Source organism: Hemitrygon akajei, chromosome 6 (assembly GCF_048418815.1).
Source record: "Hemitrygon akajei chromosome 6, sHemAka1.3, whole genome shotgun sequence".
In the NCBI taxonomy this organism is placed as follows: domain Eukaryota; kingdom Metazoa; phylum Chordata; class Chondrichthyes; order Myliobatiformes; family Dasyatidae; genus Hemitrygon; species Hemitrygon akajei.
Genome location: NC_133129.1, coordinates 35,438,705 through 35,453,329, shown reverse-complemented (window position 1 = coordinate 35,453,329; position 14,625 = coordinate 35,438,705). Strand labels below are relative to the sequence as shown.

At 40.6% G+C, this 14,625-nt stretch overlaps 2 protein-coding genes across 2 annotated transcripts in view; one reads left to right on the top strand and one right to left on the bottom strand.

Annotated features, from left to right (window-relative positions):
- Positions 1 to 5,394, top strand: part of LOC140728947 (uncharacterized) — a 143,177-nt gene extending 137,783 nt beyond the window's left edge. The window contains exons 32-33 of the mRNA XM_073048077.1: positions 1,930 to 2,054; positions 3,360 to 5,394. Of these exons, the coding sequence (XP_072904178.1) occupies positions 1,930 to 2,054; positions 3,360 to 3,598 (364 nt within the window). The 3' untranslated portion in view covers positions 3,599 to 5,394. The remainder of the gene's footprint in view (positions 1 to 1,929; positions 2,055 to 3,359) is intronic.
- Positions 5,395 to 11,315: 5,921 nt separating this feature from the next.
- Positions 11,316 to 14,625, bottom strand: ing2 (inhibitor of growth family, member 2). Its single transcript, XM_073048076.1, has 2 exons — positions 14,402 to 14,625; positions 11,316 to 12,098 (listed from the first exon to the last, which is right to left on the bottom strand). Exons 1-2 carry the CDS (start codon positions 14,529 to 14,531, stop codon positions 11,434 to 11,436), a joined length of 795 nt encoding a protein of 264 aa, XP_072904177.1. The 5' UTR covers positions 14,532 to 14,625; the 3' UTR covers positions 11,316 to 11,433.

Below are 14,625 nucleotides of genomic sequence, written 5' to 3'. Positions count from 1 at the left end.
CAGTTCCAAGACCTGGTGTTACATGATTGAAGGTGGTCTGGTTAGTAAGTTTGTAAGCAAAATTAAAATTGGTGGTATGATAATGAGATGACATTGACTACAGGATGGTATTGTTTAGTACATAAGATATATGATGCAGTAGCAGACTGAATTTAATTGAGTACTTGCAGGATGATACATTCATATTTTAATGGTCGGGTGAACACAATTAATTGAACATCCCTACAGAATATTAATGAAGAGGGGCCAGGAGAATCTCTGAAGATGACTGCATGAGATGGATGGTTCACTTTCGTTAGAATACAAGAGCAGGGAGCTCATGTACAGAGAGAACCTGTATTTCCTGACAAGCAACCTTTATTGTCTCAACTAAAAAGCATGTGGGTTCACAAAGTAACTACCTGTGCGCACCCCACTAGAATTCCCTGACCCTTCACAAACAGTGAAGAGAAAAGGTAGCCAAACCAGTTAAACTAGGTGGCCCAGACATGGTCTATTTAGATTACAGATTGCTCTTTGGTAGGTTTGGCACTTTATATAATAAACAGCTACTCATCTGACAATGGTCTCAGGTTTAGCAGGTCATTGTCTGAAGCTCCTTGTGTCCACATTCAATTGATCTGATATTTCCAGAGCAAGAATGAGAAAAATCAGTTCAAAGTTCACACAATGGGGGGGGGGGGGGAGGAGAGAAGAAGAGGAATAAAGACAGTTTGTCTGCTCCCCCATCCTTCATCTGAATCCACTAATTTGTAGACTGTAGTTCTTTTTCTCAACTTCCACTGTCCTTGATTCATTCGAATCCATTAATTTGTAGACTGCAGTTCCACTTGGCCAGCAGCATTATAGGAGTTATTCTAAGTGGTTGGGTTGGAAAGAGTACAGAGAAGATTCTACAGGATGGTTCCTGGGATGAAGCATTTCAGTTGCACTCAGACTGGATTGACTGGCTTTGTTTTCCTTGGAACAGAGGAAACTGAGGGGAGAACAGGATGTGGGTATACAAAACTGAAGGGTGGAGATACAATAGTTATTAGGAAACGTCCCCATAACAGAATATTTAAAATGAGAAGGCACAAGTTTAGGGAAAAGGGTAAGAGGGGTTCTGACAAGGATTTGTTTTAAGATGGAGGGTGGTTGGATTCACGGCAGGTAGTCTTACAACCACAAGACTATAAGATAGAGGAGCAGAATTAGGCCATTTGGTCCATCAAGTCTGCGCTGCCATTTCATCATGGCTGATCCAATTTTCCTCTGCCCCAATCTCCTGCCTTTTCCCCATACCCTGACCAATCAAGAATCTATCAACATCTGCCTTAAAGATACATAAAGACTTGGCCTCCACAGCTGCCCGTGGCAAAGAATTCACAGATTCACCATTCTCTGGCTAAAGAAATTCTTCATCTCCATTCTAAAAGGACACCTCCATTCTGAAGCTGTATCCTCTGATCTTAGACTCTCCCACCATAGGAAACATTCTCTCCACATCCACTCTAACTAAGCCTTTCACCATTTGACAGGTTTCAAAGAGGAAATTCCTCATTTTTCTGAATTCTAGTGAATTTATTGTATTGCTAAGGAACAGAAGGCTGGAGACAAGTGCAGGAAAACAGGATTCGTGTAAATGAATGTTTGATAATCGATATGAACATGATGGGCCAAAGGGCCCATTTCTGTGCTGTACAACCATGAATCTGAACAAAAATACACAATGACCAAGGCAAGCAAGTTAACTGCATTTCCAGATAGGCTAATCGAGACTGCACAAGTCCCTAAAATACTCTTCCTGTATCAACTTAATGTTTGCATTTTATATGATCACATTTTAACAAAATACTAATATCTGACTTAACAGTATAAGTCCGACAATTTTTGATACACACAAGGTCGAAAGATAATGAGTTTGTTTTCTTATTTTGTTTTGTTAAGACTCAAAGTGTGGGATCCCTTCAGAAAAGGACACAAGTCTATCCTTGGTTACAAAAACCTTAACTTTGGTACAAACAGTGCAGTGCACTTGATAGATGGTGGATCAAAAGCTATTGTTCTGGCAGGTATGTGCAGCCTCTGTTTCCAAACTGTTTTGATTTCAATTTTCTTTTTAACTCCAAGCTCATTCACCCCATTAAAAACAAATATATATCCACACTATAAAAAACTATGGCTAAGAAATTTGCTTTTCTTAACAAATATTAATCACTTTGATGATCTTCCAATCTGCAAATGCAAAACTTGACTTACTGAATTACAAAAACAGTGATGCAAAACACTGGTTCAGCAATAATCAAATGCAACAGGAAAGAAAATAAATGCAGTAATTGATTAGTGTCTGGAAAGTACTGGTAGAGGTGGTTGTGGCAATAAATCCAATTGTAGCATTCAAAATAGAGTTGGATAAATATCAGGAAAATAAATATACAGGGGCATGAAAGAGGTCGGGTGGGTAGCTCACAGATATAGCCAGAATACACTCAGTCTCCAAGCATGTTATAACCTTTTGGTGAATTTGAGTAAACTGGGGATTGAATGGTTTATTGTCTGAAGTGCAAGCAAAGCTAATCTTATGTACCATACAATTTTCTAAATGGTCTGTTGTGATGTACACAATAAGATTTGTTATTGAATGTAACCTAGAATAGTGAACTACATGTACTAACTTGCAATTCCATACCAGAGAAAATACAGGTCTAGCACACTGCACAAAACTACAACTATCAAATTTTTAACAGCTGTTAATTATTTGCATTGCATTAAATTAGATCCTTAATTTACCATGGACAATATAGGAAAATGCAATGTGAGAGAAAGTCAGTACAATGCATTATGAAAAATAAAAAATTTAACATTTAACTTCTGGTTCACTGTACAAATTGAACTGTACTTGTATTCACAAGGAACAAAGTAGTTATCGGGCAACTCATATCCACTCTTGAATATAAGACATCAAAGCAGAATTTAACCATTTGGCCCATCAAGTCTGCTCTGCCCTTCAATTATGGCTATTTATTATTCCCCCTCAATCGCATTCTCCTGCCTTCTCTCCATAATCTTTGACTGCTTCACTAATCAAGATCCTATTAAAATCCACTTTAAATATGCCAACAACAGTACTTAGTGAAATGCAATGCTATAGAAAGAGTGTTCCCTCAAACAGAGAGGAGTAATATCAGTGTAGCCCTTATCAAGAGAAGAAAAATTCTATTTTAATAAAACTTAACATTATCACCCTTAGCGAAAATTTGCCAATTTTGTCTTCTCCCTGAACCATTGACCTTGGAAAGTACTATACCTGCCAGTATCATAAATAGCCGTTTAACTAAAATTTGCTGTACACTAACTCTCCCTCTCTTTTGCCTTAGGTGATGTAAGTGTATGGGATCTAGATGGTGGGACTGTACTGTCAATTTTTACTCCTGACAATGCCATTACGACCATGACTCTAGCAAATGAAAGCAACCTCATTCTTGTTGGCATGAGCAACAACCCTGTCCTCATCACCTTAAAGCTGACATCAAATAATAAAGTTCAATTAAATTCAGGAGGAGATATGTTTGGAGAAGCATCAAGTAGCAGTGAAGATGATGAAAATCACAAATAAAATCACTGGCTCGACTAAGTCCCAGTGGAAGCTGAAATAAAAGATCCCGTGAAAGTTGATATCATTTAGCAGACATTATTAAAATTTGCAGTCTATTAGCCTAAGAATTCCTTATATTGTAACAGAAAAAAGTGTAATTTAAATGTACTGTATACATGTTATTTAATAGTTGCTTTCATAATCAAAATTCCATGCTTTCTGAATGAATTACCACTGTTTGGTACCTTTTCAGTACCAGATGAGAAATATTTATTCTAAGCAACCTGCAAACATTGTTTGGAATTAAATGTTACTATTCAAAACAAAGTCAAATCACTGACATTCATCTCTACTATCATCAGTAGATGAGCATTACAAAAGGTTGCTCATTTGCAACAATGTAACAGCAGATTCCCTTTACAAGAGATACTGCAGATGCTGAAAACACGCTCAAAACGCCAGAGGAACTCAGTATGTCATCGGCATCTATGGAAATGAATAAACAGTCATTTGAGACCAAGACCCTTCATCAGGACTGGGAAGGAAGGGGGAAGATGCCAGATGGGGGAGGGGAAGGAAGACAAGTTAGGAGATGGTGATGATAGGTGATGCCAGGTGGGGGCAAGGAATGAATTAAGCAGCTGGGAGGCAATAGGTGAAAAAGGAAAAGGTTTGGAGAAGGAATCTGTTAGGAGAGGAGACTGGACCATGGAGAAAGGGAAGGAAGAGGGGCACTGAGGGAAATGATAGGTAGGTGAGGAGAAGAGGCCCAAGTGGGGAATTGAAAAGGGATGGGGTATTACTGGAAGCTGGAGAAATTGATTTTCATATGAGGTGTTGCTCCTCCAACTTGGGAGTAGCCTCATCATGGCAGAAGAGGAGGCCATAGACTGATGTGTCAGAACAGGAATGGGGATAGAAATTAAAAAGTTTGGCTACTGGGAAATCCCATTGTTTGCATACACAGCAGAAATGCTTAACAAAGCAGTCTACATTGGATCTCACCAATGTAGAGTAAGCTACATCAGGAGCACCAGATACAGAAGACACCCACAATAGATTTGCAGGTGAAGTATTGCCTTTCCTAGAAGGACTGTTTATAGCCGAGGGAGATTAGAGGGAGGGCAAAAGCTGCAGAGAATGACATGTAGGATGCAGAGGCTCATGGAGTGGTAGGTAAGGACAACAGGAACTGTAACCCTATTAAGATGAGGTGAGCACATGTTTGCAGGAAAAGGAGGAGTGTGGGTGAGGGCAATATCAATGGTGGAGGAAGGGATACCCCTTTCTTTGAAAAAGATGCTTCATCCTGGGAACAGATGAGTGAAGACGAAGGAATTGAGAAAAGTGAAATGTATTTTTACAGGAGACAGAGTGGGAATCGGTGAGTTTATAAAAGATATCAGTAGACAGGCTTGTCTCCAGAGAGATCAAGAAAGGGAAGAGGTGTCATAAATGGCCCAAGTGAATTTAAGGGCAGGATGGAAGTTGGGAGGCAAAGTTGATGAAATTGAAGCAGCATCAATGCAGTCATCATTTTTTTTTTGACATTTTAGAGTTTAACAACATAAAAACCATTATTCTTGTGCAGACATCATTCAGTATGGAACCAAAAAATCTACTGAGGTTAGTTGTCACAAGAAAAACAACACACTTGAAGAGCTATTATCATATATTCTAGCTGTTTGAAAAAGTTTGATTTCTGGAAGATCTAATTATAAAACTGCATTCTAAATCCTGAAATGTTTTAGAATAAGTGGTTTGCATCCTTATTTTTGTACACAAAATGTTGATTAATATGCCAATGCAAAAAATTTCGCAAGTGTTTACCAATCACTTAAAATAGCACAATTTCCTTTGGATTATTTACACCAGTAATTACTCTTATGTGAACATGACATGTGCTTTTTTTTCAAGTTGATGGACTGTTGAGTAGGAACAAGGATGTCCCAAGGCTGTTGAAAATCTAGTCAAGAAGCTTATGAAAGGTTCATAAACTAGGTTTAAAAATAGAGATCTAGAAGATTATACGGCTAGCAGGAAGGAGCTTAGGAATGAAATTAGGAGAGCCAGAAGGGGCCATAAGAAAGCCTTAGTGAGCAGGATTAAAGAAAACCCCAAAGCATTCTACAAGTATGTGAAGAGCAAGAGGATAAGACATGAGGGAATAGGACCAATCAAGTGCAACAGTGGAAAAGAGTGTATGGAACCGGAGGAGATACCACAGGTACTTAATGAATACTTTGTTTCAGTATTCACTACAGAAAAGGATCTTGGCAATTGTGGGGATGACTTACAGCGGATTGAAAAGCATCTCGACATTCAGAAAGAGGATGTGCTGGAGCTTTTGGAAAGCATCAAGTTGGATAAGTCAAAGGGACTGAACGAGATGTACCCCAGGCTTCTGTGGGAGGTGAAGGAGGAGATTGCTGAGTCTCTGGCAATGATCTTTGCATCAACGGGGACGGGAGAGGTTCCGGAGGATTGAAGGGTTGCAGATGAGATAGCCCAGGAAATTATAGACCAGTGAGTATTACTTCAGTGTTTGGTAAGTTGATGGAGAAGATCCTGAGAAGCGGAATTTATGAACATTTGGAGAGGCATAATATGATTCGGAATAGTCAGCATAGCTTTGTCAAAGGCAGGTCGTGCCCTATGAGCCCGATTGAATTTTTTGAGGATGTGACTACACATATTAATGAAGATAGAGCAGTGTATATGGATTTCAGCAAGGCATTTGATAAGGTACCCCATGCAAGGCTTATTGAAAAAGTGAGGAGGCATGGGATCCAAGGGGACCTTGCTTTGTGGATCCTGAATTGGTTTGCTCACAGAAGGCAAAGAGTGGTTGTAGAGGGTCACACCCTGCAAGGAGGTCAGTGACCAGTAGTGTCCTTCAGAGACCTGTTCTGGGACGCCTTCTCTTTGTGATTTTTACAAATGACCTAGATGAGGAAGTGAAGGGATATGTTCGTAAATTTGATGATGACACAAAGGTTGGAGGTGTTGTGGATACTGTGGAGGGGTGTTAAAGGTTACAGCGGGACATTGATAGGATGCAAAACTGGGCTGAGAAGTGGCAGATGGAGTTCAACCCAGATAAGTGTGAGGTGGTTCATTTTGGTAGGTTAAATATGATGGCACAATACAATATTAATGGTAAGGCTCTTGGCAATGTGGAGGATCAGCGGGATCTTGGGGTCCGAGTCCATAGGACACTCAAAGCTGCTGCACAGGTTGACTCTGGTTAAAAAGGCATATGGTGCATTGGCCTTCATCAACCGTGGGATTGCGCTTAAGAGCCGAGAGGTAATGTTACAGCTATACAAGACCCTAGTCAGACCCCACTGTACTCAGTTCTGGTCACCTCACTACAGGAAGGATGTGGAAACTTTGGAAAGGGTGCAGAGATTTACAAGGATGTTGCCTGGATTGGGGAGCATGCCTTATGAAAATAGATTGATAGAACTCGGCCTTTTCTCCTTGCAGCAGCGGAGGATGAGACGTGGCCTGATAGAGGTGTATTAGATAATGAGAGGCATTGATCGTGTGGATAGTCGGAGACCTTTCTCGCAGGGCTGAAATGGCTAACACAAAATGGCACAGTTTTAAAGTGCTTATAAGTAGGTATAGAGGAGATGTCAGGGGTAAGTTTTTTTTTCCAAGCAGAGATTGGTGAGTGCTTGAAATAGGCTGCTGGCGACAGTGGTGGAGAAGGATACGATAGGATCTTTTAAAAGAATCCTGGATAGGTACATGGAGCTCAGAAAAATAGAGGGCTATGAATAAACCCTAGGTAACTTCTAAAGTAAGTACCCGGTACATGTTCGGCACAGCATTGTGGGCTGAAGGGCCTGTATTGCGCTGTAGGTTTTCTATGTTTCTATACCAAGGCCAATACAATTTGCTGTCCACTCTAAAAGGTGTACTGAGTGACAATATATGGATTTCTCTCTTATCTGCTACTTGGGAGTCTCATAGAACATTACAGCACAGTATAGGCTCCAGCTCACATTTTGTTGATCTTTTAACCTACTTGAAGATCAATCTAACCTTTCTCTTCTCCATTGCATTCTATTTTTCTATCAGTCATGTGCCTATCTAAGAGCTACTCCTTCCTCAATTTAGAACTGCTGTTCTAACTGCCCACCTAAGTTAGTCTTGGATTGTCAAGTAGCCTATCAAATTATCACAATTTCCCTCATATCACGGGAATGCTCAACGGCTTCTTGTGCTTTTTGCAACAGCTGTGAGAAACCCATTCAGTCTCAAGGTTTGCTGAATCTTGGCGACCTGTGGTGATATTCAGTTCTTGTTTCATACTTCATTTGAACAATTCCTGGTGAGAATGTATCAATGAAGTTTTCAAAGAACTTAAGTTATTGGGGATATAATTTTCATTAAAAGAATTACTTGGGTTTTTTTTTGTTTTGTAATTTTCAAATGTTTCAAACAAAAATGAATTATTTTCAGGAGTTAAAGTTTAATTGGAGTTTGGGAATGTAGGACATAAGCTGCACTAGCTTCCAATTCAAGGTTTTTTAAAAAAAAATTTGGGGGATGTTTATTAAACTTTCATGGTTTTGTTGTGTATTCCACCTTCTCATCCATTCCGTCCCAACATTTGGCATTTAGATCACCCATTACGGAATTATCAACCTCGTCTTTAAAATGCTCTCAGTGTCAGTTTTTATGCACAACATTCAGGTAAGTGATTTAGAATCTTTTCCCATGTTAAAGGTATCTTCATTGTACAAACATCACTGGCAAATATCCCATTCAGATAAAGCACAAGACTAGAAAACTCCTGATTCAGTCTCCGTAACCTGTCCAAATTTACATCTTGAAGGATATTCAGCTTGTCAAGTAACATTACTTGAAGGCTAATTTAAAGATGCAAATAGAGTATCAAGAATTCTGAACCAGTTAGATGAAAAATACATTGTAAAAGTTTTAAAAAGCATGTCTATCAAAGGTGTTTACACTGACAGCATTTCCTTCACCTTCTTGCAACATTGCAATGGATTCTACTCGGTTATTTTTGAACAGAACTTAAACATACTAGTGGTTTGCCACAGGGAATGTTGCCAAGTCCATTGTTACTTGTCATCTGTATTAATGACCTGGTTAATGTAGTAAACTGGATCAGCAAATTAGACCATAAGAGATAGGAGCAGAATTTGGCCATTTAGCTCATCACGTCTGCTCTGCCGTTCCATCACAATTGAACCATTTTCCCTCTCAAACCATTATCCTGCCTTCTCAGTGTAACCTTTCACTCCTCAACGAATCAAGAACATAACAACTTCTGCCTTAAATACACCCAATGACCTGGCTTCCACTGCCACCTGTGGCAACGCATACCACAGATTCACCACCCTCTGGCTAAAGAAACTGCATCCATCTCTATTCTGAGACTGTGCCCTCTCGTCCTAGACTTCACCACTATAGGAAATATCCACCCTATCTAGGCCTTTCAACATTCGAAATCGTTCAATGAGAACCCCTCCCATTTTTCTAAATTCCAGTGAGTACAGGCCCAGAGACATTAAACACTCCTTGTATGGTAATCCTTTCATTCCTGGAATAATTCTCATGAACCACCTCAGAACCCTCTCCAATGTCAACACATACGTTCTTAGACAACGGGCCCAGAACTGCTCACAATACTCCAAGTAAGACCTCACCAGTGCCTTATAAAGCCCCAGCATTACATCCATATATTTGAGTCCTCTCAAAATAATGCTAATATTACATTTGTCTACCTCACCACCGATTCAACCTGCAAATTAGGCTTTAGGAAATCCTGCACAAGGACTCAAGTCCCTTTGCACTTCGAGTTTTTGAATATTCTGTCCGTTTAGAAAACAGTCTACACTTTTGTTCCTTCTACCAAAATGCATGACCATACACTTGCTGACACTATATTCCATCTGCCATTTCTTTGCCCATTCTTCCAATCTGTCCAAGTCCTTCTGGAGCTTCTCTTACTCAAAACTAGCCCCTCCGCCTAGCTTCCTATTGTTTACAAACCTGACCACAGAGGAATCAATTCCGTCATCTAAATCATTGACATATAACGTAAAAAGCAGTCCCAACACCAACCCTTACGGAACACTACTAATCACCGACAGCCAAACAGAAAAGGCACTTTTATTCCTTCCAATCAGCTAGTATCTTTCCTGTATTCCATAAGCTCGTATCCATTCACCGATTCTCCTCTGTCAATCCTGAGACCTCATTCTTAACAATTGACTCCAATATCATCCCAACCACTAAGGTCAGACTAACTGGTTTATAATTTTCTTTCTTCTGCCTCCCTTCTCAAAGACAGGAGTGAAATATGCAATTTTGCAGTCCTCCAGAAATTTACAGATGACATTAAGATTAGGGGGCGTAGTGGACTGCAAAGAAAACCATCAAATCTTGCAGCAGGATCTGGGCCAGCTGGAAAAATAGTCTGAAAAATGGCAGATGGAATTTAATGGAGATAAGTGGGAAGTTTTGCCCTTTATGAGGACAAAACAGAATAGATCTTCTATAGTGAGTGGTACTTCACTGAGGAGTATAATAGAACAGAAGGATCTAGGAATACAGTTCCATAATTGCTTGAAAGTGGCGTTAAAAGTAGATAGGGTTGTAAAAATGAGCTTTTCCCATATTGGCCTTCAAAAATCAAAGTATTGAATACAGGAATTGAGATGTTATGATGAAGTTATATAATAGAGCATTGAAGCCTAATTTGCAGTATTGTGCACAGTTCTAGTCATCTACCTACAAGAAAGGTATCAATAACATTGAAAAAGTATAGATGAAATTTACAAGAATGTTGCCAAGTCTTGAGGACCTGAGTTATAGGGAAAAGTTGAATAGCTCAGGACAATTCCTTGGAGTGAGGGAGAATGAGGGGAGATTTGATACAGGTATACAAAATTATGAGGGGGATAGGACAAATACAAACAGGCTTTTTCCACTGAGATTGGGCAAGACTAGAATGAGGTCATGGGTTAAGGGTGAAAGGTGAAATGTTTGAGGGGAATTTCCTGATTCTGAAAGTGGTGAATGCACGGTTGATTACAATATCTACGAGAAATTTGGATAAGTATGTAGATGGAAAGGGTATGAAGAGCTATGGTCCAGGTGCAGGTTGAAGGTGCGAGCCAGAATACAGTTCGGCACAGGGAGCCTGTTTCTGTGCTGTAGCACTCTACCTTTAAATAACTACCGGTAGTTTATCTCAATTGACCTTTCAACTACTTTGTAATAGTGGTAGTGAAGTATTAATGTTGGTCAGAATACAGAGATCTCATTGCTACAAGCAGATTATGCCTGTGCAAAAAAAAATGAAGCTTATTTCCCAAGTGTCTTATTTCAGTACCAAAATGTTAGCTTACTAAATATGGCCTTAAACTCAGTAACACATTTCAATACTGTACCATAAGGAGCATATCAATAGCCAATAAGACTAAACTATAAAGGACATAATGTGCAATAGTTTACAATTATTCCTGTCCATTTTCTACACCCCTACTTTGTGTTTACAATTAGTTGTTGCTCCTGCTCCCAAAAATATTCTATGCTCTACCGTGAAAATGGTATCATCTAGATTAACTGTTGGAGCTCTTCTGTATGTTAAACTACTAGCAAAAAAAAGATCCAAATTGAACAAGACACTACTATTAATTTAAAATCTAATTCAGTAAGTATTTGTTCACAAATGTCCATGAGTCAAAATTAATTAGTGAAAATTCAGCAAGGTTTAATACTACAGTAAAAATTGCATAGCTTCAAATACAATTTAAGCGATATGCTTATACATGATATCAATATGAAAACCTTAAAATTAGGAGCAAGCACTATCTTGACCTCCTATCTTTTTTTGATTTCTCTATGCATTTGTCCATTGTCTTTTCAGTGTCACCTCTGCATTTTGGACAGTACCATTTGCCTTTTGGTTTATATGTTAATCCTACACAAGAAAAATGAAACCATTCAATTGGACATTCTTCATTATCACATCCTATCATTTCACCGTAAGACACCTGGTTGCAGAGGCAGTAGGTGGGCTCATTGGGATCAATCGGAAAGTCAATAGGAGAGACTTCCCTTTCTGGTCTAGCTTTAGAGCGTTTCTTTTTTGCAGATTTTGATTTCTTCTCTTTGGGCTGCTCCTCTCCCTCTTCAATTTCATTGCCAATGTGACACAATTCACGGTTTTCACTATTTTTCTGTCTACGTGGTCTTCTGGAAGGCCTTTCTGTTTGAGGTATCTCTGTTTTAACCTTCTCTATAGACTTATCATGTTCGTTTTGGTCCTCAAAGCAATCCGAGTGACTATCCATCTGTCTCGCGCAATTCTCTACTTGCTCACTCATTTGTGTCACAATCTGAATTTTCTCATCCCCCAACTCTTGGCTGTTAATTAATGCTCTTTGGAGGTGATGCAGCAGCCGCTTCCTTTGTGTGATGTCCATTTCTTGCTTGTATTTCTCATAAGCATCATCGAGCTCCTTTAAAACTTCTGGAAGAGGGAAATAAAAGCCATATTTGCAAAGGAATTAACATGGTTCGACTTTCAGTACTCATCATTTCCCAGTATCAGAAATTAAATATGCCACAAACATTTCTGCTGCATGAAGTTCAAACAAATCCAGTGAAGAACAAGATTCTCAGATGACTGTGGAGGCCAAATCATTGGATATATTTAAAGCATAGGTTGATAGGTACTTGATTAGTACGGGTGTCAAAGATTACAGAAGAACAGTGTTGAGAGCAAAAATAAATCAGCCATGGTTGAATAGCCAACAGAGTCAATGGGCTGAAGGGCTTAATTCTGCTCCTACGTCTTACGGTCTTTTCAGAATATGTTACATAACATAAGCAGATTTATTGTCATTATAAACAAGAGAAAATCTGCAGATTCTGGAAATCAAAGCAATACACACAACTCACTGGCTGAACTCAAAAGGCCAGGCAGCATCTATGGAAAAAAGTACTGTCGATGTTTCAGGCAGAGACCCTTCAGGACTTCCGAAGGGTCTCAGCCTGAAATGTCAACTGTACTTTGTTTCCATCGATGCTGCCTGACCTGCTGAGTTCCTCCAGCATTTTGTGTCTTACTGTTATTATGCCTTAGTTGGACTAAATGCTTTTATATACCCAATTAGCAAAGCTATAGCAGAATAAAGCAAATAAAACTTGGAGTAACCAGCCCTGGAGATTATTACAGAGAAAAAAAATTTACTCGTGGGGATGGACTGTTACCACAGAATCATTCACTGACCATCTCAAATAAACTTAAAGATGGTATAGGAGCTACAGAGCATCATGAAGAGGTCCTTCAGCCCCACCTGTCCTTGCCAGCCCTGGTGTCTAGCTGAGCTGCTCCCATTTGCCAGAGTATGACCTTTATACCCTCTTCCTCTGGCAGCCCACTCCACATACCTACTACCATTTTGTGTGAACAACATACCCTACTAACTTTTAAAATGTTCCCTCCCACCTTAAACCGATATCCTTCATTTTTAGTTTCCACTATCCTGGAAAAAAAGTACTGACCATCTACTTTATTTACCCCACCCCCAAGATTTTATAAAACTCTAGGTTATCACTGTCTTCTTTGGTCAATGGAAAACAATCTCAGCTTATCCAAATTTCTCCTTTTAATTCAACTCCTCCAGTCTAGGCAATACCCTTGTGAATTGTTTCTATACCCTCTCTAGATTAATCACATCGTTTGACAACATCTCAACTCTTGTACACAATACCCTGAACAAAGAAGTCATCTTCTACATCACCCGGTCTGTATCACTACTTTCTTGAAGCTCTCTGTTCAACTAGACACTCTAACGATTCTGCCATTCACTGGGTGTATATCCTGCCCTCGTTTTAACTTCCCAAAGTGCATATCACATTGCTCTTGTCCAAGTTAAATTCTATTTGCTATTTCCTTCCCAGTTTCCCCAGTTGATCTACATCCTGTTGTAACCTTGACTGCTAACCACAGCAATGATTTTTGGTGTCATTTGCAAATTTACTAATCCTGATGCCCACGTTTGCATTAAAATCGTTAAAATAAATGTCCAACAATATGACCAATCCCTCTGGCACACCACCACTGATAAAAGACCTCCGATCTCAAACCCCTCGCGAAGGAAACCAATCTGGAAAACGTACAAACTCCACACAGACAGTGGCAGGAATTGAACTAGTGTCACTGAAGCTGTAATAGCGTTATGCTAACCGCTATGCTACAATGCGGCCTATGATTCATTTAAATCATAGACTATCTAACTTTCTTTTAAAAGAGGGAACTCAGAATAGACTTTTACCTGCCACAGCCGTCCAACTCCATAATCATTCCCCTCCTCCACATGGCATTAACTGCCTGTCATCTTAGACCCCAGTCCTCCCCCTGACGCCCCAGCAAATCCCCCTGCCCTCCCATCTTCCCCTTTGCTGGCCCACCAACCCTACTCTCCCCTGTCGTACCCTTCTGCCCTTGCCCTGACCCTGGTGCTCCTCCCTCCTCTGCACTTTAGCGCCCCCGTCCTCTTCCTCCTGCCCTCCCTTTCTCCACCTAAGGTCCCCTCCTCCCTATTGACCTCTCTCCTGCACTCTCCCCTATCGCCCCCCTCCCCTGCAGTCTCTCCCCCCATCGACCCACTCCTCACTCTCCTCAGCCGTGCTCCCCCCATATCGTCCCTTCCTTCTGCCTTCCCCTCTTTCTCTAGCACCCCCCTGCTCTCCCCTCTCCTCCTCAAGCGGCCCCCTCTTCCTCCTGAACTCCCGCTACTCTTCCCTTCCCAGATTCCTGTCACTCACCACAGTACCGGGTGTCGATCTCCCTCAGGCGGGACACGCTGCGCTGCAGTTCGAGGGGCAGCGTCTCCACACTCTCCAGGTAATCCTCCACATAGCCGGACACCCGCGGCCTGTGGCACTGGGCGAGCATAGCGCGGACAGAAGACCGTCGGCCTTCCTCCCAGCAAAAGCAACCAACCGGCTCCGCGCCTGCGCACCGATCCGGTCCGGCCCTGAGCACGTGA